Source organism: Patiria miniata, unplaced genomic scaffold (genome assembly GCF_015706575.1).
Source record: "Patiria miniata isolate m_02_andy unplaced genomic scaffold, ASM1570657v1 HiC_scaffold_7, whole genome shotgun sequence".
NCBI classification, from domain to species: Eukaryota; Metazoa; Echinodermata; class Asteroidea; order Valvatida; family Asterinidae; genus Patiria; species Patiria miniata.
The window spans coordinates 26,205,923-26,227,545 of record NW_024037074.1 but is presented as its reverse complement, the minus strand read 5'-3'; the positions used below and the strand labels follow the sequence as shown (position 1 = coordinate 26,227,545).

Below are 21,623 nucleotides of genomic sequence, written 5' to 3'. Positions count from 1 at the left end.
TTTGCATTCAAATAGTTTTTATAATGTTTAATTTCATTAACGCGGAAGAACATGTAAAGGTGTTGCAGGGCTCCATACCGCGCATGTTCGCTACGGAACTGGACTACAGAATGTCAGTCTGTCAAATTCACCTGTGCTCTCTTCTCATCAAAGAACATTTTGGTGACATTGTAGAGAAGGTCTGCACGCATCTGATCCAGAATGGAGCCAAACCTTTGCGAGTTGCAGCTCAGGAAACCGGGCTCAAAATTGACCAGGTTAGTTAGATCTGAATTTGTGTGAACTTGCATGAGTTAGCCGTGTATTTACGACACACACAAAACAAAAATAGGGGCGGATCCATTTCTTTTTGCGGGGGTGTGGGGGGGGGGGTCATCAGCAAATCACTGCTGAAATGTAGACAGGTTCTTTTCTCCAGATATATGGCCTCCGTAATATCAAGGGGGGGGGGGGGGGGGGCTTGTACCATACTTTCAATGGGGACAGTGTTCAACATGCTCAAAGTCGACTGATCATCATTAGGCATGTTAGGCGATTGTGTAGTGTAGGGCCCCTGTTTTGTTTTGATCAAATTAAAGTCAAAGATGCTGTTTATTGCTCAAAAATCACCTTTTCAATCAAAAGCAGACTTCTTTCAATTCTAATGACACCCTTTTTGCATTTTTTATTGCAATTTTAAACTGTTTCTTGAGGGAAAAATCACGATTTTCCTACGCGATTTACTGCCGGTTGGTGCCATGCGATTCAGCGCACAGTGCGTGCTGCTCACGGTACATCGTGCGGTGAGCGCCATCTTTATTTTCGGGTTGCATGTTGTCGCTGTGTTGTCATCGTCATTTTACGCCCGAATTTCTCTCAAAGATTCAAAACCCTGCCCTCTTCTATGACATAATTTGAAAGTGGATAGGAGCCGGGTCCGTACAATGTAGATACACGATCACCCATCATTGACACTATATTACACAATAGGTAATCAATATTGACAAAAGGTTGTCTTAGGTTGGGGAGGGGGGGGGGGGTCCGCGCCTGGAAACGATGTCAGCATTTGGAATGAATGTTAATTAAAAATAATATTGAAAAATAATAAAATTTAGTGGGAAAAAATGTGGGGGGGGGGTCATGTCTTAATTACCGGTATCTTCATTTTTGCAATAAATGACCTTTATTGAAATGATACATACTTATATGAAGAAAAAAGTGGTGTCAGGTTGCAACATTTTTTCCACTTACTTTTTATATAGTGGATTATATTTTGCCACACCTCATCGTACTTTACAGGTCACAAATACAATTTATTAACCAAGCCAAGTGAAATTTAAATCAACCGGAAGACATTATTTTGTATCACATATAGCTTGAGTAACATCCATCTGACATGCTCATCAGGAATTCACATGTAACGCTGGCTGAAGAGTGGAGACAAAACTCTGTTGTAAAAGTGAGATCTTAACCCTGCGCAGCGTTTACAAAAAATGTTTATCAGAACTCGCCACAGGTACTTGCACTAGCCAACGGGGCCCCTTTGGGCCACAGGTACTTCCCCGCACTAGGCAAGACCCTATTCATGTCAAAACAACAAAAAGCAACATGCCAGACAGTGTCCAGGTAGTTGCCAGACAGTGCACTTAGGCTATGAAGGGAGATGACTGTGTCAAGTTACAGGTGTTTGTATATGTTTCAATGAGACTTGGCAGGAGGCCTGGTCGAAAGTTTGTTGACACGGCCTGGGTGAAGCCCTGGCTGCAAAGTTCATTGAACCAGATTATTTGGCAAGGGTTGAATGAGGATTAGATGGAAGATGACCGTCATTGGCCCTCAATTTTTTTTTTTTATTCAAAAAATTCGGTCACCTGATCACAAAATGGAACCAGGTCACTCTGCGGAGGGTTAAGAGACCCTAAAAAACAGTCTTTTTCCCCTCTTTTATCCCAACCCAGATTCCATTTACATACCTCATAACCATGCAGCAGTCATTCACAAAGCTAATGATCGACTTGAATCAGAACAAAAGTGACGAAATTATGAAAAATATTGATGATTTCAGTGGCAGAAAAACCGTCCAGTACCACACTGTCATGGCTGTGTTGTGGTTATTGGGTGCTTGTGCCGCTCGGCCAATCAGATTATTCCTTGATTATTTATGATGAATAGGACATCCAACAGCCGTTGGGTCAACGCCAATGGACTATAGGGATATGCAGAATGTACTTCTGACCCGATGGCTGTTGGATGTCCTACTCGGCATAAATTAGCTTCTCGATATGACTGCTGCATTGTTATAAGGTATGTACGTATAAGGTATGAACGTACCGGTAGTTCTGTCTCCAGCATTACATGTGACTTCCTGATGAGCATGTCAGCTGGATGTCACTCAAGCTAATGTATCTATTTCTATTTTCATGTTTTGCATGTTGCACATATATTTGCACATTTTTACTTCTCATGAATGCCATTACAAATTGAAAGAGCTATACAAAATCTTAAGTGGATTGCAATGTCCTCAATTTTTGTAAATTCCCAGATGCATGCCTGTTACCACAAGATTGTCTGCATACAGAACTGCTCTGCCCAACTTTCTTAAAAATATTTTGTGACCAATGTCCGACAGGTGCGTAAAGCATTGTGCGTCCTCGTCCAGCACAATATTGCCTCCTTTGGCTTGCACAAGCGTGGCTTTGTGGAGTACGCAGCCAGCGTGGAGCAGGTCCTGCTGTTGGTGCGATACCCACGGTACATCTACTGTGCGAAGACGCTGTACGGGGATGCGGGGGAGCTGATCGTGGAAGAGATCCTTCAGCACGGTCAGATGAGGATGAGCACGGTGGTGGGGCGGGTCACACAGAGGCTGTCAGAAGGTATGAGATCTGCAATGTAAAATTAACCCTCCTACTATCTGAACCACAGACAGGCAAAAAATCAATCATCTTCCCCTGCCATGCCTTTTATACAGGCTAGTCATTAACAGTCAGATCATATTTCAAGCAAGCACTGTGAATAGTCAAACTCAGTCAACAGACAAAAACTGGCAAGTGGTGGGCACAGCTGACTTATCAATCACCTACAGCCAAAGCATAGCTGTGTCAAGTTACATAAACAGTCACAGCCAGTCAGTCCTGCTTTATGTAGGCTACTGGGAGCTCTTAACTGTTGAAAACAGTCACTTGACTGATTTTATTTAAAAGGACAACTTGGCACAGAATGTATGTTTGCATAGGAGGGTCAATCATGACTTGTACGATAAAGGGGTCAGACTATTGTTAAGTCTGGAGGCTCATATAAATCCCAGTAGCACCCGTACTTCATTTTATTTCCCTGCTGAATCTATAAAAACCAAACAGTGCTGGGTTAGTTTGGGGCAGTACAGGGCGTAATAGGCTGGGTGGGTTGGTGTGGTACACGGACCAATGGGATATTTCCCTAGCCCTCGCAAAAACCTTGAAATTCATGGGGAGGTTTCAAAAGATTTTACTGGGTTGCTGAAGGAACAGCCCAGGTAATACAAATTTACTTGGAACCTGATGCCTGTTTAAAGTTAAGGCACAAAGAATGTGCCACAGGTTAAAAAAACCGAAAGCCAATGAATGTCAACTCGGCCTATTGCTAGTGGATGTTAAAGAAAGGGTCATTTTTTTTTAGCTGATGCTAGTACATACATGTACTCCAAAACACGCCAAAGAATGAAATTATGCAATGTTATTTGTTTAATGCGATCCTTAGAAATGCAGCTTTGTATCCCATTTAACCTTACTTTCAATTTTTGTTTTGCCAAGGGTATTTTGGTGCATTTCTATGGTAATGTAAATTTCCATATTTATGAGCAAATGTGTGATGTCATTCCAAGCAGAAACCTCAATGTTATCTCAATGTACAGCTATTTCTGCACAAAAAGTTGCCAGAATTTTGGATATTTTTCTGTCGTAAATTTTCTTGTCTTTGTTGATTCATTGTTGTGTCTGAACATGGCAGTAAGCCAGTGAGCAAACTTTTCTCCCAGATGTTTCCAATGAGCAAATTGTTGGGTTCACAACAGAAAAGCCCTAAACTGAACAGTGTCTTCCTGAAATGACATCACAGCAACAGTGCCCTCAGTTGTCTTGAAAAGCATGGACAATTTTAAATGTTTAAAGAAGTGCACTTTTCGATAAAATTAACCAAAAAGGGATGTTAAATGGTTTTCATACATTTAAGAGGAGCAGAAAGTTACTCAAAATATGTAGAAACAAAAATTCATTTTAGGGATCCTTTAAGAATGCTCTATCTTTACCAGCTTTGTTAGCTGAAGATGCACATGGTGTCTTCAGTTCCCTCACTATGAAGGCTAGGTTTCAAGCTATTTCATATTCACATACGTGCCAGTATGTGCATTCTAGCATTTAACAGATAGCCAGTTAGTAATTAACTTGTCCCAATGTAGTAGAGACTGTAGCTTTTGTAGTACTTGAACTTCATTGCTGCAGTAGTAAAATCAGCTCATAAACATTTTCATGTAGAATTTGTTAGATAATGTTTGTCTTTTTTGCACCAGGCGGGCAGTCAGTCACCAACGACCATGTCAAGGGTAAGATGGAGGACCTGATCAACACCCACTTCCTGCAGAGGGTACCGGCCCCGCCCCCTGACAACAACAAAGCAGCCTTCCCTGAACTTACGATCAGCGAACGAGACCTGTACAGGGTGCCCGCCAGCATTGAAGTGACCCGTAAGCCCTGATCTGCATCTTTGTTCATCTTAACAAGCTGTTAACCTTCGCTCCATAGCTGGATAGCTTAGCTGGTAAAGTGGCTGTCCAGTACTCCGGAGGTCACAGGTTCAGACCCCACTCTTGTCAATTTCTTTTTTCAATCATATATGGAGTGTCAAAGGTGTCCCCAGACAGATTGCCTGTGTGGGTTGGCTGCAAATTTGTAATAAAAACTCTGTTCCTGTCTGGATTAATTCTGAGTGCCATTGCAGAGATTTAGAGCACTTCTAATGTTGTTAGCATTGTTACTTTGAGCATGATCCCTGGCCAAAATGCATAGTTTTGAATACCACTCAAAAAGTTTTCAAAAATTTCAAAACTCTCTTTTACTTTTGTCAGGAGGAGAATCTGACACCTCAAAACGGAAACGATCAACAGAAGACAGTGACCCACAGAGCTCTAGCAAGAGGCTGAAGATTGACAGTGAAGAGGTGCAAAAAAAACCTTTGTTTTAAAATTCTGTCAAATTTAGTAAAGCTGAACTTATACGTAGTTTTGTAATCAATTGCCTTAATATAAAAAAGCATGCAGTTCTTCGTCACGAGTCGGTGACATTTCGAGACAAAAGATCAGATCACCCTTCAATAAGTCAAATTAAGCCTAACCTTCTTCAGTCCTTTATTTTGGAGGGTTAACGCTGTATACCATTTTAGTGCCAGTTGATTTTTGAGGATGTGTTGTATCATGGTCTTTAGCTGCACTTTGTGTTGTTTATGCTTAGCCAAGCATAAAGTGTGCCTAGACTCTACTAGATGTCATCTGCACTGCTTCTTGATATCGTTGGCAATTCCTGATTGTATGGAATAATTGCTGGAGGATTTTGAAGGATTGAGGCAGTGGTCAGCCCTCCGCTGAACAAATGCAAGAAATAACTGATGATTTTTGAGGACTGAGGTTGTATCAAAATTGTTACATAGTGGCGATTTGAGGATTTTGATGGATTGAGGATGGGTCCTAGCCATAGAGCTACATTAAATTACTAGAGCGCTAACTCCTCTTGCGCGCGGAGACGCTTTGAAGCCGTCCTGGGCGCAGATATTTTGAATTCATGTGCGTGTTTGAAGAACACAATGAAATTAGATGGATTGAATTTTAAAAAGGTACTCTACATGCAACGCGCAAGTGGAACATACGCAAACAACTTAAACGCGTCAAGACAGTTAAAAAAACGTCACGGCAAAACGCATTTGCAGCGAATACGCACACGCGTTGCGCTGTTTGCGTAGAGAAAAAAGAAATGCTCATTTGCTGATTGTGCATTTTGGTTTTGGGCGTATCGGCTTCGATGACGCACCGGTATGGAATGCAAATGCAGATATGCAAATAACCGTACAAAAGCCGTACAAAATTTTGAGTTTTCCATAGGTTTGTGTACAAACATGGATGCTCCCATCAGGCATCTCTTTGTACATCGAGTTAGCGCTCTAGTAATTTAATATAGCTCTATGGTCCTAGCCAAAAGGGCCGCGACGTTTATGGTTAATACTAACTTCAAAGCCTGTTCATATGTCACACAGATTTAAAAGAAAATTGAAACTTTTAGGTTACTGACGAATACTTTCTAATATAGCCACATCAATGTCAAGCTTTGAGATATAAATGTTGTTGCCTAAAGCAGTAAAAGAGCTTTGTAACAGTGTACAACGCTGTTCGTTTTCACAAATGGGAATGTCCAATTGTTATCACTCAACTGTGTCTTTAAATGAAGTGCTGTTGTCTATTTTTTGCAGCATGCAGCCGACGAGGGTATCCTTTGGCATTTGAACTTTGACCGTTTCCACAAGTACCTACTTGACCACGAGATCGTACAGGCCGTGAGTCGCAGGATAGACTGGGTAGGTCCATGTACTAGTACAATAAAAACCTTTAAGCGTAGAGCTTGACTATTGCCAGGAACACAGACTGCCTGATTTGACCATTCATTATCCCTATCACTGCAGGAGTGACTATGAGCCTGCCGGTCGGAGGTAGGAAGTAGAAATTGACTGATATAGGCCATCAGCCTGGGGGTTTGGTCAGTATCAAATCAGGGCATAAATGATTATAGTGCGCATGCCCAAGGTATACCGCCCCTAGAGTGGTAGTAAGCATTTTGATGGCCATTTTGGAAAAAAGGGTGATAACATCCAAAAAGCTGCCACCGCTGCAATGCTATCACATATTTTCCAATTCTCGAGGTGTATACCTTGCCAAAAATCGCTATGACGATTATTCCCTTATTTGATACCGGTGGCCAAAATTTTGGACCGAGGCTGATGGACTAATATTTGCCAAATGTTTTTTTGCATCAGAATGCAGCAGAGGTGGTGCGCACGATGCTGAGGATCAGCGAGTTATCCAAGGGACTTGAGGACAAGACCTCTCATCCAATCTCTCTCAACGACACCATGAGAAATCTGCCTAAGGAGAACAATATGAAGTTTGGTGTCGTGGAGCAGTACTTCAAGCTGCTTTCAGATGACCAGGTAAAAGTAATATCATGATTGGGACATGTACGGTCGGAGTTGAAAATATGTCAATAAGTCGGTCACAAGTCATCACAAGTCCTTTGACAAGTCCATCACAAGTCCATCACATGTCCAGTCACAAGTCCTTTCACAAGTCTTTTCACATAAGTCTTTTCACAAGTCCTTTCACAAGTGCTTTCACGGGTCCAGTTGCAAGTCCTTTCACAAGTCCATCACAAGTCCAGTTGCAAGTCCTTTCACAAGTCCATCACAAGTCCATTACAAATCCATCACAAGTCCATCACAAGTCCATCACAAGTCCATCACAAGTCCATCACAAGTCCATCACAAGTCCTTTCATAAGTCCGTCAATTGAAGTCATTGGACCACCAATAATCTCAGTATCTGTGTCAACTACACAAGATGTTTTCCTTTTGCCGTCAACGTAATGTTCCCGTACCAAACTGTGATAGAGAGTGTGAGAACACTCTCGATGACAGCATGATAAAACATAATTAGAACATCAGTGCTTACCCAAAAGCCTCTTAAATGGAGAAGAAAGTACAACCGCTGCTGCGCCTTCTTCACACAGCAATCAACATATTCAGCCCACCGAAAGAATTCGAAAAAAAAAAATACCCACAAATTTGAACAACGAAGACCTATCCACCTCAGTCCCATTGATACAGAGCAGCAAAACTTCATGATTCCCTGACCGAAAATCAATGATCATTTCCTTAATCTTTTCAAGACTAAGTTGATCTTTTGAAGGGAAATATAAATTTATTCCACTTCATTTGTATACAGACCAGTAAAAAACAGCCAGATCACATTTGTATGAACACTATGACTAGTCATATTCCGTCAACAGACAAGAGGTAATTGGTACAGTCGACTTTCGTTAGTACAAACTCTGTTAATACAACATTCTGGTTATAACAAACATAAAGCCATGGTCCCGACTGTGCATTTACAAAAACATGTATGTACACAATGAATGGGACTGATGTTCCTCTTAATACAAAAATCTGATATAACAAACAATTTGGCTAGGTCCGAACGAGTTTGTATTAATGAGACTCGACTGTAGGTACATCTGGCATATCAATCACCTCCAGTCAAAGCTTGGTTCTATCAAATTAACTAGGGAATTCTAAACTGTTAAAAACAGTCACTTGATTGATTTTGACTGCTGTGATGACATAGCTGAATTTGTCAGCCGAAGAGGAAGGGTTGAGGTAGAGCCACGCTGGCGTGCAGTTGTTGTGCATTCTTAAACCATATTCTTGAAGAGTTTATCGTAAACATATAACGTTTGAGCTCTTGTGAGTCACCATCTCATCAATAGGTTGGACCATGTTATTTATTATTTTATTTGCATGCCTCCTTTTTCTTCTCACAGACTAGCATCGTGACCAAGGTGGGCGAGACTGGAGGTGGCTCATATACCCTCGGTATCCTTGGATGAAATTTGTCTAAAATAGTCTTGGAATTCAGGCCCATGAAAACATTTCAGAGTATCAACAAAAACTACTCCTGAAAGCCTGCAAAAGTCCTACTTGTATCCTGATTTGTCCTCCAAAGTTCTACTTTTGTCCTGGTTTTTTTTTAATTTGGTCCTATTGTTGTCCTACTTTTTCACCTTGGTCTGCTTGAATGCCTGTAACTGGTTTTAAACCACACAATTGCTCCATCCTCACATTATTATTCCCTTATTCCAAATTTGGAATAGAGGGTGAATTTGACTGTGGGTGAATTTGACCGTTTTTATAATGGGATTCTCCTTGACCAGTAATATGTACAGATTTCCAGAATGCCTGCAAGGCTCTGGTTGTCTCCACCATAGAGTCAGTTGTGCAGGAGAGGTTTGGCTCCAAGAGCTTCCGTATCTTCAAGACGTTACTGCTCAAGAAGTACCTGGAACAGAAACAGGTCAGTTTATAAAAAGTAGCCAAGAAGTAACGCACTTGAGATTGGAACATCAGGGAATCTCATAAATCAAGTATTAAAAGATGGATTCCCATGATTTTTAAATTTCATCCAAAAAAGTCCTTTTCTGAAATGCTATTTTTTAGCAATACAACAGTTATTCAGTTTTGAACGAAAGATCGACCTATAAAATCGCTCCATGTTTTATAGTTATTAAATTATTACTTGACAATTTGAATTGTTGTCTGGCAGACAATAATTCCGTTCTCATATGGTAGGCTGGTTCCCGCCTCACAACCAGTATCGATAATGAATGGAACGGGAGCAAGTCTGCTCACAAAAATATACACTTAACCATATTCCATCTCACGGCACATCAATCATATGAAAGGTCTTGTCCCCTTTAATTTGACATCACATTTGAGGTCATGGTACTTGTAATTTTGAAGATTGTAATAAATTTTCCATTTTCAGCTATGTCAACATTCTCATGGAATGCCTCCATGTTTTTAAAGTGTATATTATGACTGATGTTGTTGTTACAGGTGGAGGAGTTTGCCCTCATCCCAGCTAAGGAGGCCAAGGAGCTCCTGTACAAGATGTTCTCCGAGCATTTTGTCACCATGCAGGAGATCCCGCGGACCCCCGACCACGCCCCGTCCCGCACCTTCTTCCTCTTCACGGTCGACGTCAGCCAAGTCAGCCGCATGCTGCTGGAGCGATGCTACAAGTCCTTGGCAAACGTGATCAGCAGACGAGCATTTGAGACCAAGGAGAACAAGTAGGAACTAAGACTAAGGATGTGTTCGTATTAAAAATCCTAACAAAAATTCCTGATATCTGGTAAACAAATCCTAACAAATTTCACCCTTGGGGTACTTGTGTGTGGAGTCTACATTTACTTTGTATTGTTCACAACTCTAACTTTAATTGTCTCTTGATGCAGGCGCTTGATTGAGAAATCCCAGCGCGTGGAGGCCATCGCGGCCTCGCTTCAGAGCCACGGAGCCGACCAATCACAGACGGCGGAGGTGGAGGACATGATTACACCCTTGGAGAAAAACCAGCTGGAGAAATACCGCAGCAAAATGTCCAAGTGAGAACACTGTCAATAACCCATTATAGTCCCCGAACTGCTCCAACCGCCCTGCCTGTTACTCCCTGTACTCAGCACTCTATGGTTTATGTGTTCATCAGGGAATAAATACAGTGTAATACAATGTAGTACAGGTGGTTATGTGTTGAATTGACAGTCAAATCTTAAAGGGATACTCAAGTTCAGCAAGATTTGAGAGACTTGTGCATCTCAGAAGGAATGTTATCCATTTTGGGAAAATAGCACATTCCTTACGAAATACTGTTCCGAACATATTCCATGCTGAAACAGGTAAACAAGTTGTTTTTTTGTCCTTTAATACCGACATTATTTTATAAGCACTTGTTACTTGATGCTGTGTTATAGCTTGTGAGAAGAAAAAATTCACAAGGTTGGGACTCGAACCTATGACCTCCTGCTTACTAGTGCTGGTGTCTTAACCATCTGACCATGGAGCTTGCGGGGGTAGGCTGGCCATTAAGAATCTGATATACTTGTAGCTACTGGTACTATCAGTGACTTTTGATGGTGAATTTTAATATTGTTAAAGTCAAACCGAAACAAGGCCATTTTTTGTGCCAACGTATTTCACTTTGTCAAATTTGTTAAGTTTAAATAATGATGACTGATGAAAATCATGTAAATTTGAATTTTGCTCTTCTGACGAGACTGTTCCATTCATTTGCAGGTTGGAGCAGAGTGAGCTACAAGTGGACTCCACCATTTTCACATTGGGTAACTTCTTACGACTGGAGTCTGATAGTTGATACCGGGGCACAACAGGTACATCTGTCTGTCGTCTTGCCTTATGTGTTGTCTGTACCACCAGGCTGAGCCAAGCCCCGAAAACGGTGGTTATTAACCCCTTAAGGACGGGAAGTGGGTAGTTCCACAGCTGCTGCTTTTGTGCAGTCCCGCTACCACACAAAGGCTGTGCAGTCATGCGGGCCACTTGCTCTATGTGTGGAGGAATGTCCCCATTACGCCCCATCTTTAAGGGGTTAATTAACAAGAAATGCATATTAGTATACAATTTCATTGGAGTCTATTGCTTTTATGTATGCACAATTGCAAGCGACACGTTTTTGTGCAACAGATGCAAGCACTCAGCTCTGAAGCTGTAGGAGCTTCACCTGATGTATGGGTGAACAACAAATGGAATGGTCGCTGGCAGCGGGAAGACTGCCAATTGCGTCAGTACCTTCCGAAGCCAACCAGGAAACCAGCCGGGCATGACCTGCAAAGAGCACACACAGTGGGTGCTGCTGAACCGGCTCCGCTCCGCTCTAGCCACAGCAGGTACGCTGCATTCACGCATTGGATCGGCCTCAGCAATAGCGACAGATGTGTCTGTGGGGAAGGTCAAACCACCCATCATGTGCTCTCCTGCGCAGTCATCCTCTCCTGCCTAACCATCGGCATTCCCAGTAGCGTTAGGGACATTAACAACGCCTTTCGGCGGTGGTATCTGCTCCGTTCACAAGTCCCCCTCACCGGCAAAGAAAGTACAGTTGGGGGTGACCGATCGACGCCATCTTGCCTGACTGCAATATTTTGCCGTGAACCGCGGCCACTGATTGTACATAGTACAAATCCCCTGATGTAGGTGCATCGCACAAAAGGAACGATGCGCGCGCGTCAACCAGCGAAATGTATCATGTCCCGACCATGGGACGTCGTTGCTAGATAAATGGGCGCCCTCTTTAGTTCGCGCACGGAGCCCATAGTCAAACCGGACTGACTCTGTGATGTATGATTTCTCTCATATGCTTAAATATACAATGTCTAAATGTAAGTACAGTTTTAAGGAATTGAGTGGACAGACCAAATCTTTCTATAAATTACAATGTCTTATTATATCTTCTATGAGTTGAACAAGGTTGGCTTTTGTGCAGAATATTTCGACTTCTCCATTCTTTTTGTGAGTGTAAAACACACACCAGGTATGTTTGACGTTTCTGAATGTGGCATGTCTTAAACCAGTAAAATGCAAGAACTGATAAATAATCCAGCTTATTACTGTTGTTTCATTTGCCTGATTTCCATTCAAAAACAGATGAAAGAACATCATGGACAATCATTAATCTCGAACACAAGGTTTATTTCAAATTTACTTGTCCAAATGTGTAAACCCTTAATAACAAATACAAAACTGAATTTGTAAATCATGTTTTAATAAATGGCTTTTCAAACTTACGGTCTCATGCGGTTAATTATTTTTTTAGAGTTTGGTTTAATTAAGGGCCAAAGCCTTATCCTTTGTTTAAAAAGCGTTATTAAAATTAGGGACGAAAATGTACATGTTATACTTCAAGATGAATATTAAGATATGTTTGTCCACCTTTTGAATGAGAATAAAGAGACATAAAAATAGAGAAAGATAAACCAATACTTAAGATATATTGTTGACATGTTTCTATTACCAGTGTCAAAATTGTCATGATTTTGGCAAAAATTCTCGTCACACACATGAATAATATTTACATAAAGGCCAGTTCATACATGAAGCGCGTGTGAATACCAGGCAAATTTGTTTTCACAAACTCTGTGTTGAAATGTGTTTTGCAAATTCCAACCACAAAAAAATACGTCAGAATTTTTGTTCCTGTTGATGTACATGTATGTACCAGCCTTTACCCTCAGCAAATTAAAACAATGCAAAAAAAATTAGAAGATTGCTGTGCTTGGACTTCACGAAATACACATAATGTACATGACAAGGCCCTTCAAAATGACAGGGATTTTTTGACACTTTATATTTCAGTTGAAAATGAGTAGAACTCAATTCGCAAACTCTAATCTTCCAGTGAATAAAGGTACTACAGGGTGAATACTTTTTCCCTTGATGTTTGCTGAAAACGTCCAGAATCCTCAGAAATCCACCACGTCGTGGGAAACCACTGGCACATCCTTTTGGTTCAAATAGAAAGGGACATCTCGTTTAAAGTACAGCTGTACCTTCCTCAATCCTACAAAATCTTTCAAACCGCCCTCATTGGTTTTTGAAGGATATGGGACGGTACTAAGAGTTAGCAACACGAATGTTATTCACCTGTGAATGAGACATCGACCAAAAACAATCGGCCCATGTTTAATTATTAAATAATTACTTTATAATTTTGAATGTTTGGCTGTCGGGCAGGAATTTCGTTCTCACATAGGCTGGTTCAGGCCTCCCAATCTATCAGTAATGTATAGAGTGGGAGCCAGTCTGCTCACAGAGCCGAACTTGTTTGTGCCAAAAATAAAAACCTTTTTTGGTTAGAGTAAAACATACAAGTTTATTTTATTAACCCTAACCCCTCTTTGGGGGTCAAGTACCAAATATACTACGTTTCCAAGTGACGTCACGTGACCCATGATGACGTCCTAATGACGTAATTACAAAAAAGCACATCTTCATTGGGTTGTGCATTCATGTATTGACAATTAATGTTCATATATGTTTTCAGTTTGACAAGAAAAAGAAATGAATACTACAGGTTAGGCCAAAAAAAAAAAATATTCGGTCTCTGGTCAGACCAAAGTTCCGGAATTGACGCGGCCACGCGGCTTTTTTTTTTTTTTTTTTTTTTTTTTTTTTTTCCCTCAGCTTGGATTGTACAGACAAGGTGGGTACTATTTTGCTTTTGTTGGTGTCCTCATGTACATTGGTGGCCTCCATAATTTGCCTTGGTGCTTTCGATCATTTGCCTTGGTGCAATTTCCCATTCCTTGGTGCTCTTTGGTAAAAAAAAATTGAGGAGGTGCGGAAATAGAGGGCCCTGTTGGAGCTACCGCGGAACATTTTGGAAAAAAAAAAAGATCGACGCGCATGCTTAAAATCGACGCGCGCGCTGACCAGAGACCGACTTATTTTTTTTTTTGGCCTTACTACTCAATAGTATTTTGTAGCTTTCACAATAGGAAAAAAAAATCGAAAATGGTTGAAGAGCAGGGGAAACAACTGTAACAATACCTGCTATAATTGCATCACAAAAAGTCCGTTTCTAAGGTCTGAAAATGTACAAATTACAAATTGTTACTTTTGCACTTGTGACATGACACAGCATGATAAAGATTGACTTTGCAATGGCCGAATACAACATGAACATTTTACATCATTTTCATCACATGATTATTTCACATGAAAGTCTCTGCACACCAGACAAGCGTAGAATTCTGTTAACAAAAAAAATATGTACAACCGTTGGTATAAAACAATAAAAGACTGAAATGATGCATTCCAGAAAATGTACAAATTGTTTTTTGTGTGAATGATAATCATTTCAGAGGTGAGAAGGAGGGAACTAGAACTGAGTCCCTTGAAAAGGAATAGTTGCCTTTTGAATTTGTTGCTAATATATTTCAAGATAGAAGGTTTGACATTTTTTGGTTAAACTGATTTCAGATTTGTGTAGTTAACGTGTATATTTCAGTAACCTATGCAAAAGGGTACAAATACAAAATGTAGTTATATGAATTTTATAGTTGACCATTCTCTCCTAAATTTCCCCAACTACTGAAGTAGACTATCTTCTGAAAAATGAACGATTTAAGTACAGAACAGGAATTATCACAAAGTAGTTGTGTGCATTTACGGGTAGTACAGGAACCGGGTACCCTACTGAAGTAAAACACGGCTACCCGGGTATCTGTAAAAGAAACCCAACCCCAAAATTCGAATTCCGGAAGTTGTCTAAAAAGATTAATAGCTTTTTGACGACAACTGCAACCTTTGCAGGCATTAATCTGTTGAGCATTAAAATGCACATCAACGTGAAATCTGTTTTGGTATTCCATGTAGACCCTATCCTCTTTTTCCTTTTGAAATATCCCCACAAATGGCATTAAAATCTTTTTTTTTTCATTGTCTGAGAAGTTACTAAGTAATTTGTAAAGTTGGTTATGAATACTCGATTCCATAATCTGGAACTGGTTCCTGACATCAGCAGTCGGGTATCTGGGTTCCCGGTTCCGATGCCCACCCATATCGCAAAGTATCATTTTTTTACATCTCACTTTGCAAATTCAGACACTTTTCCCCCTGTTTTGTTAACGTACCTTTCCACCTAATGTGAACTACAGTGTAGACCTACTAATGTGGTGACCACAAAGGGATCATAGTGAAGAAGTACACCCTATGTGAACGTTGTAATTGCACTTTTAATTCTCACAGCAATGATAGGTTTTTCAAAATGTGCACGCATCTCAAATTCAGGAACCATGGAACATGAATGCAAGTGTAGTACCCACTTAAAAGATACAAATGTACATGTACTTCTCATTGTGCTCACTGGATCCATCTATCTATACGTAAATCCACATTATCAGAACATTCCTTCATACACGTATATATATATATTGTTTGATGATGAAACAAAAAATTAACACCTTTATTAACATTAAGACTGTTTACCAATCAAATAATAATTGGAAAAGAATTGCAATAACATGTCTACTGGAAACCTCTCAAAAGTCCAAACAACCCATAGCTGATACTGACAGACTAAAATATACACATAACATTGTACAAAATTTGGCAAATCTTTGTTAACCTTGACCGTTATCTCCCAGCAAACCTGAATCTCTGATACATGTAGTTTGGAGGATGATAAATTTATTGTAAACTGGGCCCGCAACGATTATCCAGTTATTTGATTAATCCACCATTGTGCTGGTTGGTTACATTTTTGGTAGTCTGATAAATGTGCACAAAGCAATGGTGCTGCACTGAAGGAGGCAGCTAAGTGTTGGCCCACAGGCACTCCTATGACATGGTAAAATGTAGTCCTGGACGAAGACTGGAGTTGCATTTTATTCTTCTAATGCAGTCGTCCCTGATACAAGCGCAGTAAAGCCACCAAGGTGGTAGAGGTCGCTATCAACATGATGGGTCAAGTCCAGTTTTGGGAACTTCGGCATTGCTACCCAGGATGGGATAAATTAAATGGGTGGCATGTGTGGCTAGTGCATAAAGCACTTGCCTTTCACCACTGTGGCCCTGGTTCGTTCCCGGCTCGGACCATACGTAAGTAGAGTTGTGCGTGAATTCTCTCCTGTGCCACAAGGGCTTTTCTCCGGGCTCTCCGATTTTCCTCCCTCCGCAAAAAACCCCCAAACACTTTTGATGTCTGGCTGTGCTCCGTGGTCATACAAGGGTCGTATGGTGGCTGCCAAAGGCACCTTTACAGGCCTTCGACTCGACCACATTGTAGCCGCGTCTTTAGCAATGCTTCTCAGCTGCGAGTAAGAATGATTAGCCCCCCAAATTATTATTATATTCCGAGCATACCTTATGCACGCTGTATTCAAGCTAGGGCGCTTGTCAGGGGTATGCTCGAAAATATAAACCAAAAATAACAGTCTTTGACCAAGACTACATTTTACCATGTCATGGGAGTGTCTTGCTGGTGTGGATTTGACTGCATTCCTATGTGCAGATGCCATTGCTATTAAAGTTGAACTTGAGAGTTCATCTTGGCATTGTATGCTGTAAGAACCAAGATTTCAGAACAAGAGATTGTACCTCCATCAATTGCCTGTTTACTTTACCACAACTTTGCAAAGAAACAACATGAATGTTCATGCCAAACATTATTGCAAGGCTCACACAGCATCTTTCCTGTTACATGTACTACAAATTGGCCTTTGCACACTTTATTCCTGAATTTGATGGACTTGATTACATCTATTAGTTCAGCCACAACCCAATCAGAGCTTTGAATACATCAGACTCCTGATGCTGTTAATGGTACGACAATCTTAAACTAATTACTGGCGGAGAACATGACCTGTTGTGGTTTAATTTTGACCAGGGGAATTTTCTTCTCTCGAATGCACCTGTCGCAGGCCCACTCAGCCAGCTGTTCCGTGGTCAGTAGTGAGTAGGCTGCCTCCGTCAGCCCTGTACAGACGCGATGGAACCACATGTTACAGCCGCTCTCGCAAAGTATGGTCTCTTCCCCTTCGTGGATATCCATCCGACAGATCCCGCAGATGAATATGGGCGGGCCCTGCTGGTGGTTACCCATGTTGTACATGGGCGGGTGGTGATGGATTGGGGGTCCGTTGTGGGGTCCCGGCGGCGGGTAGCCCCCGGGGGGCATACCTCCCCGGGGATAGCCACTGTTCATCATCATACCGGGGAAGGGTGGGGGTGCCGCGTTCATAGCCCGGGGGTTCATCATGCGGCGCGCCATGAAGCCCGGGTGGCTGGGCCGCGGCACAGGGTTTGGGGTGTCGTCAAAGGGGTTGGCTGCACTGATGTGGCTGGCGTGGAGGGGCTGGGGCGGAAGGAGGGCCTGGGGGAGATCAGGGGTACTCCCACTAGCAGCGGCCTGCAAGAACAAAAAGAATCAAGGACAAAAATACTTTACTAAATTTTATATAACAAATTAAAAGCTGCTGCTTGAGTAATCTGAAATATACCAACATTTATGTGAGTGGGCCTGAAATTTCGATGTTAGCAGAATCCAGAATCCTTGATTCTCCTGGGATCAAAATTGTGCATTTTATTGGTAGGTAGAGTACTGGAATGCTTCTCCACAGGTGTCAGGTTAAGTATGAGGCTGATCACATCAGGTGATACAAATTTGAGAAATGATTACAGGCCTGCTGGTCAGGGGTAACAGTATTACCTAAAGTGTCTCTTTGGTAAATGGACTACAGTATACTGACCTGCTTAGCAGAAGCCTTCTTGTGTTTCTTCCTAGGGCTGGAGGGCTCGCTAGTGTTGGAATGCTCACTCTCTGTCTGGCTGACCAAGTCACTGTCTGAAGAAGCTACAAAGATAGAGAGGAATTTCAAATTGCCATTGAAGCTGAGGCCATCAGTGCCGTCTTTTGTTGAGAGGATTAAGAACAGAAAAGGTCCTCAATTCATACAGTGGCTTAGCACTGAGAGCCTGGGTCTCAATGCTGCATTGGGTAATTTGGGATTCGTCTATGAACAGTTCCACGTGTACAAAATGTATTGTAGTTTGCCAGATGTCTATCATAAAACTGGAAGCCCAAATATCATTTCACGACTTTACTTAGACTTGGGAAAGCCGGTTCTTGTAACTACGCGATAACCTGCCGCATTATCACAACGAGTTGATATCAGTAATCACCCATGAACCGCCAGCAACAATTTCTTGGGATTCTTGTAAAATCTCCCCCCCCCCCCAAAAAAAATAAATAAATAAAATTGGGGAAACTAGTGTGCATGCGATACTTTTACAGGCCATTACAGTCCATTTTCAATCCCACTCGTACTACGTACCACAGAACAGCTGCCATGAAGTAGTACAAAAGTCTTGCTGCATCTAATATGTTACTGGATGAAATTTTAGTCTGGTTTGGAAGTAATATGAAAGGTTTTGAATGGGGAATGGGCGCTGCATATATTAGGCCAAACAGGTGCACAGGCATTACATAATTGCTACAAGATTCCCAGGACGATGTAGCTGGCGGTTCGTGGGTGATAGCGGTTACTGCACTTGCGGCTACTGCACTAGCAAACTGATTATGCTTTACATGGGGTTAGGCATACCACCAATAATCAGAGTCCAACAGTTCTTCTGTACAGTTCACCATATGGTGTTGGAATTTGCAGGAGTAGGGAAGGTTTTTAATAAATCACCGTAGGGGGTTGGGGTTAATATCCACAGTTTCAGTTAAGTGGTCCATGGGTATTTTTATTCCCTTTCAATCAAATTCTACAAATTCATCATACTGCTCCTCCAAAGGATTTAGAGAAGCCAACTTACCTCTGAATCTCTTGGCCTTGGATTGCTTTTTCTCCCTTGGCATTAGCGGAGGGAAGTATAGAGGGCCAGTGCCCTCTGCGAGGGGTTGAAAGTAAGCAACTGGCAACTAGGGGACACCGTCATAGTTGGTATGGAGCAATAGATGCAGGCAGCTCCCACAGTTCACTGCAAAATATGAGACTGAAACAGGTAACAGAATGACTTTTTAAGCGAGGTGTTCATGAAAATTCTGGATTACACAGGCATGCAACTGGGGATTTAGGAAAAAATGAGGAAACTCCAAACCGCACAAGTCTGAGAACAGTATTTTCTATTTTCCATTTTGTAATGGCATTCATGAAAATTAAAAAAAAACGAGGAAATCAGTGGATCCAAGGAAAAGTTGCATGTCTGATTACAGCTATGATTACGTACGCTACTATGGTTACGACCAACCAAAGAGGAAATTGGAAAAAAGGGAGTTATAGCGCCCAGTTACAGGGTTTAGAATAGACCTATTCTCTGATTGGCATAGCTTCCACAATCGGTCAATCCTGTAGGAAATTCTAGACTTTACTTCCCTTTTTCATGTTTTTCAAAACAACCCTCCAAAGCAATGATTAAAAAGAAAAGGTGATCAACCATGTCAACACTTGGCGACAAGATCAACTGATTAACAGAGTGGGCCGTGGGCTGGATCAATTGCCCAGATATCCATGGATCGCACCTAGCTCTACTGAGTGGAGCGTTGAATTACGGGTACCCCTCCATAATCCTGTATGGAGGGGTACCCGTAATTCAGCGCTCCACTCAGTAGAGCTAGATCGCACCCAACACACATTTGTTGCCAACAAATAATTACACTTTACAGAGTAGGCCTAGGCTCATGGCTCTGGAGGATTTTTTAATTTTAAATGGGAAATAGTCCGTAATTGTAAAATGGTCTGATTCCCATCTCATGCATGTCATGAATACGAAGACGTCACGCCGACAATGTCGGTGCGGAACCAGACTAGGCCTATACATAGCTTGAGTGACTCCAGCTGACATGCTCATATTCATTCACATGTAGCGCTGGAGGAAGGCCTGTGCGTTTCCATGTGGTAGCAAGAGACCCTAAAAAAATGGCCTCTCCAAAAATTGTTCATTTTCACCTCTAATATCCCACCCCAGAGTTCACCCACATACCTCATAATTTCAGCAGTCATTTACGAAGCCTAATGATCGATTTGAAACAAGACCAACAAAAAAAAAGTGAAAAATCTTGACGATTTCGGTGGCTTGTCCGTAAAAATACGCCTGTTCCAACGGCTGTATTCCATTTTGTTTTGCTAATTATATTAATGTATGCATCACGTGATGATGACATCAAAAAATCGGGGCGCGCGATGTATGTGGGTACCACACCGCTTTCAGGCGCCGCAAGTGAGTTCAATTTTCGTCTGGTGCGTTGTCGCGGAAAGCAAGACAACGAGAATGCTCTCCACGGCAACGCACCAGACGAAAATTGAACTCACTTGCGGCGCCTGAAAGCGGTGTGGTACCCAAATACATCGTGCGCGCCGATTTTTTTATGTCATCACGTGATGCATACATTAATATAATTAGCAAAACAAAATGGAAGACAGCCGTTGGAACAGGCGTATTTTTACGGACAAGCCACCGAAATCGTCAAGATTTTTCACTTTTTTTTTGTTGGTCTTGTTTCAAATCGATCATTAGGCTTCGTAAATAACTGCTGAATGTATGAGGTATGTGGGTGAACTCTGGGGTGGGATATTAGAGGTGAAAATGAACAATTTTTGGGAGAGGCCATTTTTTTAGGGTCTCTTGCTACCACATGGAAACGCACAGGCCTTCCTCCAGCGCTACATGTGAATGAATATGAGCATGTCAGCTGGAGTCACTCAAGCTAGCCTATACACATAATTCATGATGATTTTCGCCCCGTTTTGACTTGAGCACATAATCCTGGACGCCCCACATGCCCCAAGAATAACGTAGTCCACCTGGGCTGCTGAGTCTACCCACCAATACATGCAAGGCAAGCTGACCACGTTGACAGTTACCAAGAGAAAGAAATAATCACTTACAAAAAATGACTTTTTTTATGCTGATCACTTTCAGTCGTCTGCTCTAATGTTGATCAAAGATAATCAAACAACAGGTGGCGCTCTTCACAATAAATGGCGTCAAGTCCAACCTCGTATTCATTGTGTCGAGCAGTACGCTCCCAAAACTACACACTACGGGAAACAAAGTTGGAGTCAAAGAGTGTTTTGGGGACGAATTGGGAGACCATTGCAGGATATCCAAAAAGTAACTGACGTAATTATTGTTGAAAAGCATACGTGGTTTTATGGAAAGTAATAGTACTAAACTCCTTGTGAAATTATTCATTCTGCCAAGCTGTCATTTTGAAGAAAACAATGGAAGAGGGCAATTTCCAACGATGCGTCTAAAGATGCATTTTTGGCAATTAAAATCTCCTAGAAAACAAATTAAAATCGGCAAGAAAACAAATTAAAATCGACAAGAAAACATATTAAAATCGCCAAGAAAACAAATTAAAATCTCCTTGAGAACAAAATCTCTTAAAAACAAATAAATTGTCAAGACCATTTGTAATATTGACAGCAACCGTGAAAGAATGACATTAATATAAATTGCAGTGTATTCTGGGGTGCAACCCTGCAATAA

General features: G+C 41.5%; 2 protein-coding genes across 6 annotated transcripts; one reads left to right on the top strand and one right to left on the bottom strand.

Moving 5' to 3' along the window:
• The first annotated feature begins 35 nt into the window (after positions 1-35).
• Positions 36-12,602, top strand: LOC119745635 (DNA-directed RNA polymerase III subunit RPC3-like). Of its 2 annotated transcripts, none has more exons than XR_005273639.1 (12): positions 36-257; positions 2,609-2,855; positions 4,526-4,699; positions 5,081-5,172; positions 6,472-6,576; positions 7,033-7,206; positions 8,591-8,642; positions 8,993-9,120; positions 9,663-9,898; positions 10,064-10,213; positions 10,902-11,070; positions 11,214-12,602. XR_005273639.1 is itself a non-coding variant. In XM_038222137.1 (12 exons), exons 1-11 carry the CDS (start codon positions 84-86, stop codon positions 10,978-10,980), a joined length of 1,611 nt encoding a protein of 536 aa, XP_038078065.1. In that variant the 5' UTR covers positions 36-83; the 3' UTR covers positions 10,981-10,996; positions 11,310-12,602. The 2 variants fall into 2 exon arrangements, 1 of the variants encoding a protein (XP_038078065.1); XM_038222137.1 differs by having other exon boundaries at positions 10,902-10,996; positions 11,310-12,602.
• Positions 12,603-14,706: 2,104 nt separating this feature from the next.
• Positions 14,707-21,093, bottom strand: LOC119745802 (protein pygopus-like). 4 transcript variants are annotated; one of them, XM_038222410.1, is made up of 4 exons: positions 21,017-21,093; positions 18,945-19,124; positions 17,873-17,976; positions 14,707-17,532 (listed from the first exon to the last, which is right to left on the bottom strand). In XM_038222410.1, exons 2-4 carry the CDS (start codon positions 18,985-18,987, stop codon positions 16,963-16,965), a joined length of 717 nt encoding a protein of 238 aa, XP_038078338.1. In that variant the 5' UTR covers positions 18,988-19,124; positions 21,017-21,093; the 3' UTR covers positions 14,707-16,962. The 4 variants fall into 4 exon arrangements, with proteins under 4 accessions (XP_038078338.1, XP_038078339.1, XP_038078340.1 ...); XM_038222411.1 differs by having other exon boundaries at positions 18,945-19,109; positions 21,017-21,060; XM_038222412.1 differs by having other exon boundaries at positions 20,955-21,028.
• Between the last annotated feature and the right edge of the window lie 530 nt (positions 21,094-21,623).

Coding starts and splice junctions, on each gene's coding strand:
- LOC119745635 (XM_038222137.1), top strand. CDS start 84: ATGTTCGCTACGGAACTGGACTACAGAATGTCAGTCTGTCAAATTCAC. Junction 2,856..4,525: donor CACACAGAGGCTGTCAGAAG/GTATGAGATCTG, acceptor TTTTTGCACCAG/GCGGGCAGTCAGTCACCAAC. Junction 9,121..9,662: donor AGTACCTGGAACAGAAACAG/GTCAGTTTATAA, acceptor TTGTTGTTACAG/GTGGAGGAGTTTGCCCTCAT.
- LOC119745802 (XM_038222410.1), bottom strand. CDS start 18,987: ATGCCAAGGGAGAAAAAGCAATCCAAGGCCAAGAGATTCAGAG. Junction 17,977..18,944: donor CAAGGCCAAGAGATTCAGAG/GTAAGTTGGCTT, acceptor CTATCTTTGTAG/CTTCTTCAGACAGTGACTTG. Junction 17,533..17,872: donor AGAAGGCTTCTGCTAAGCAG/GTCAGTATACTG, acceptor TTGTTCTTGCAG/GCCGCTGCTAGTGGGAGTAC.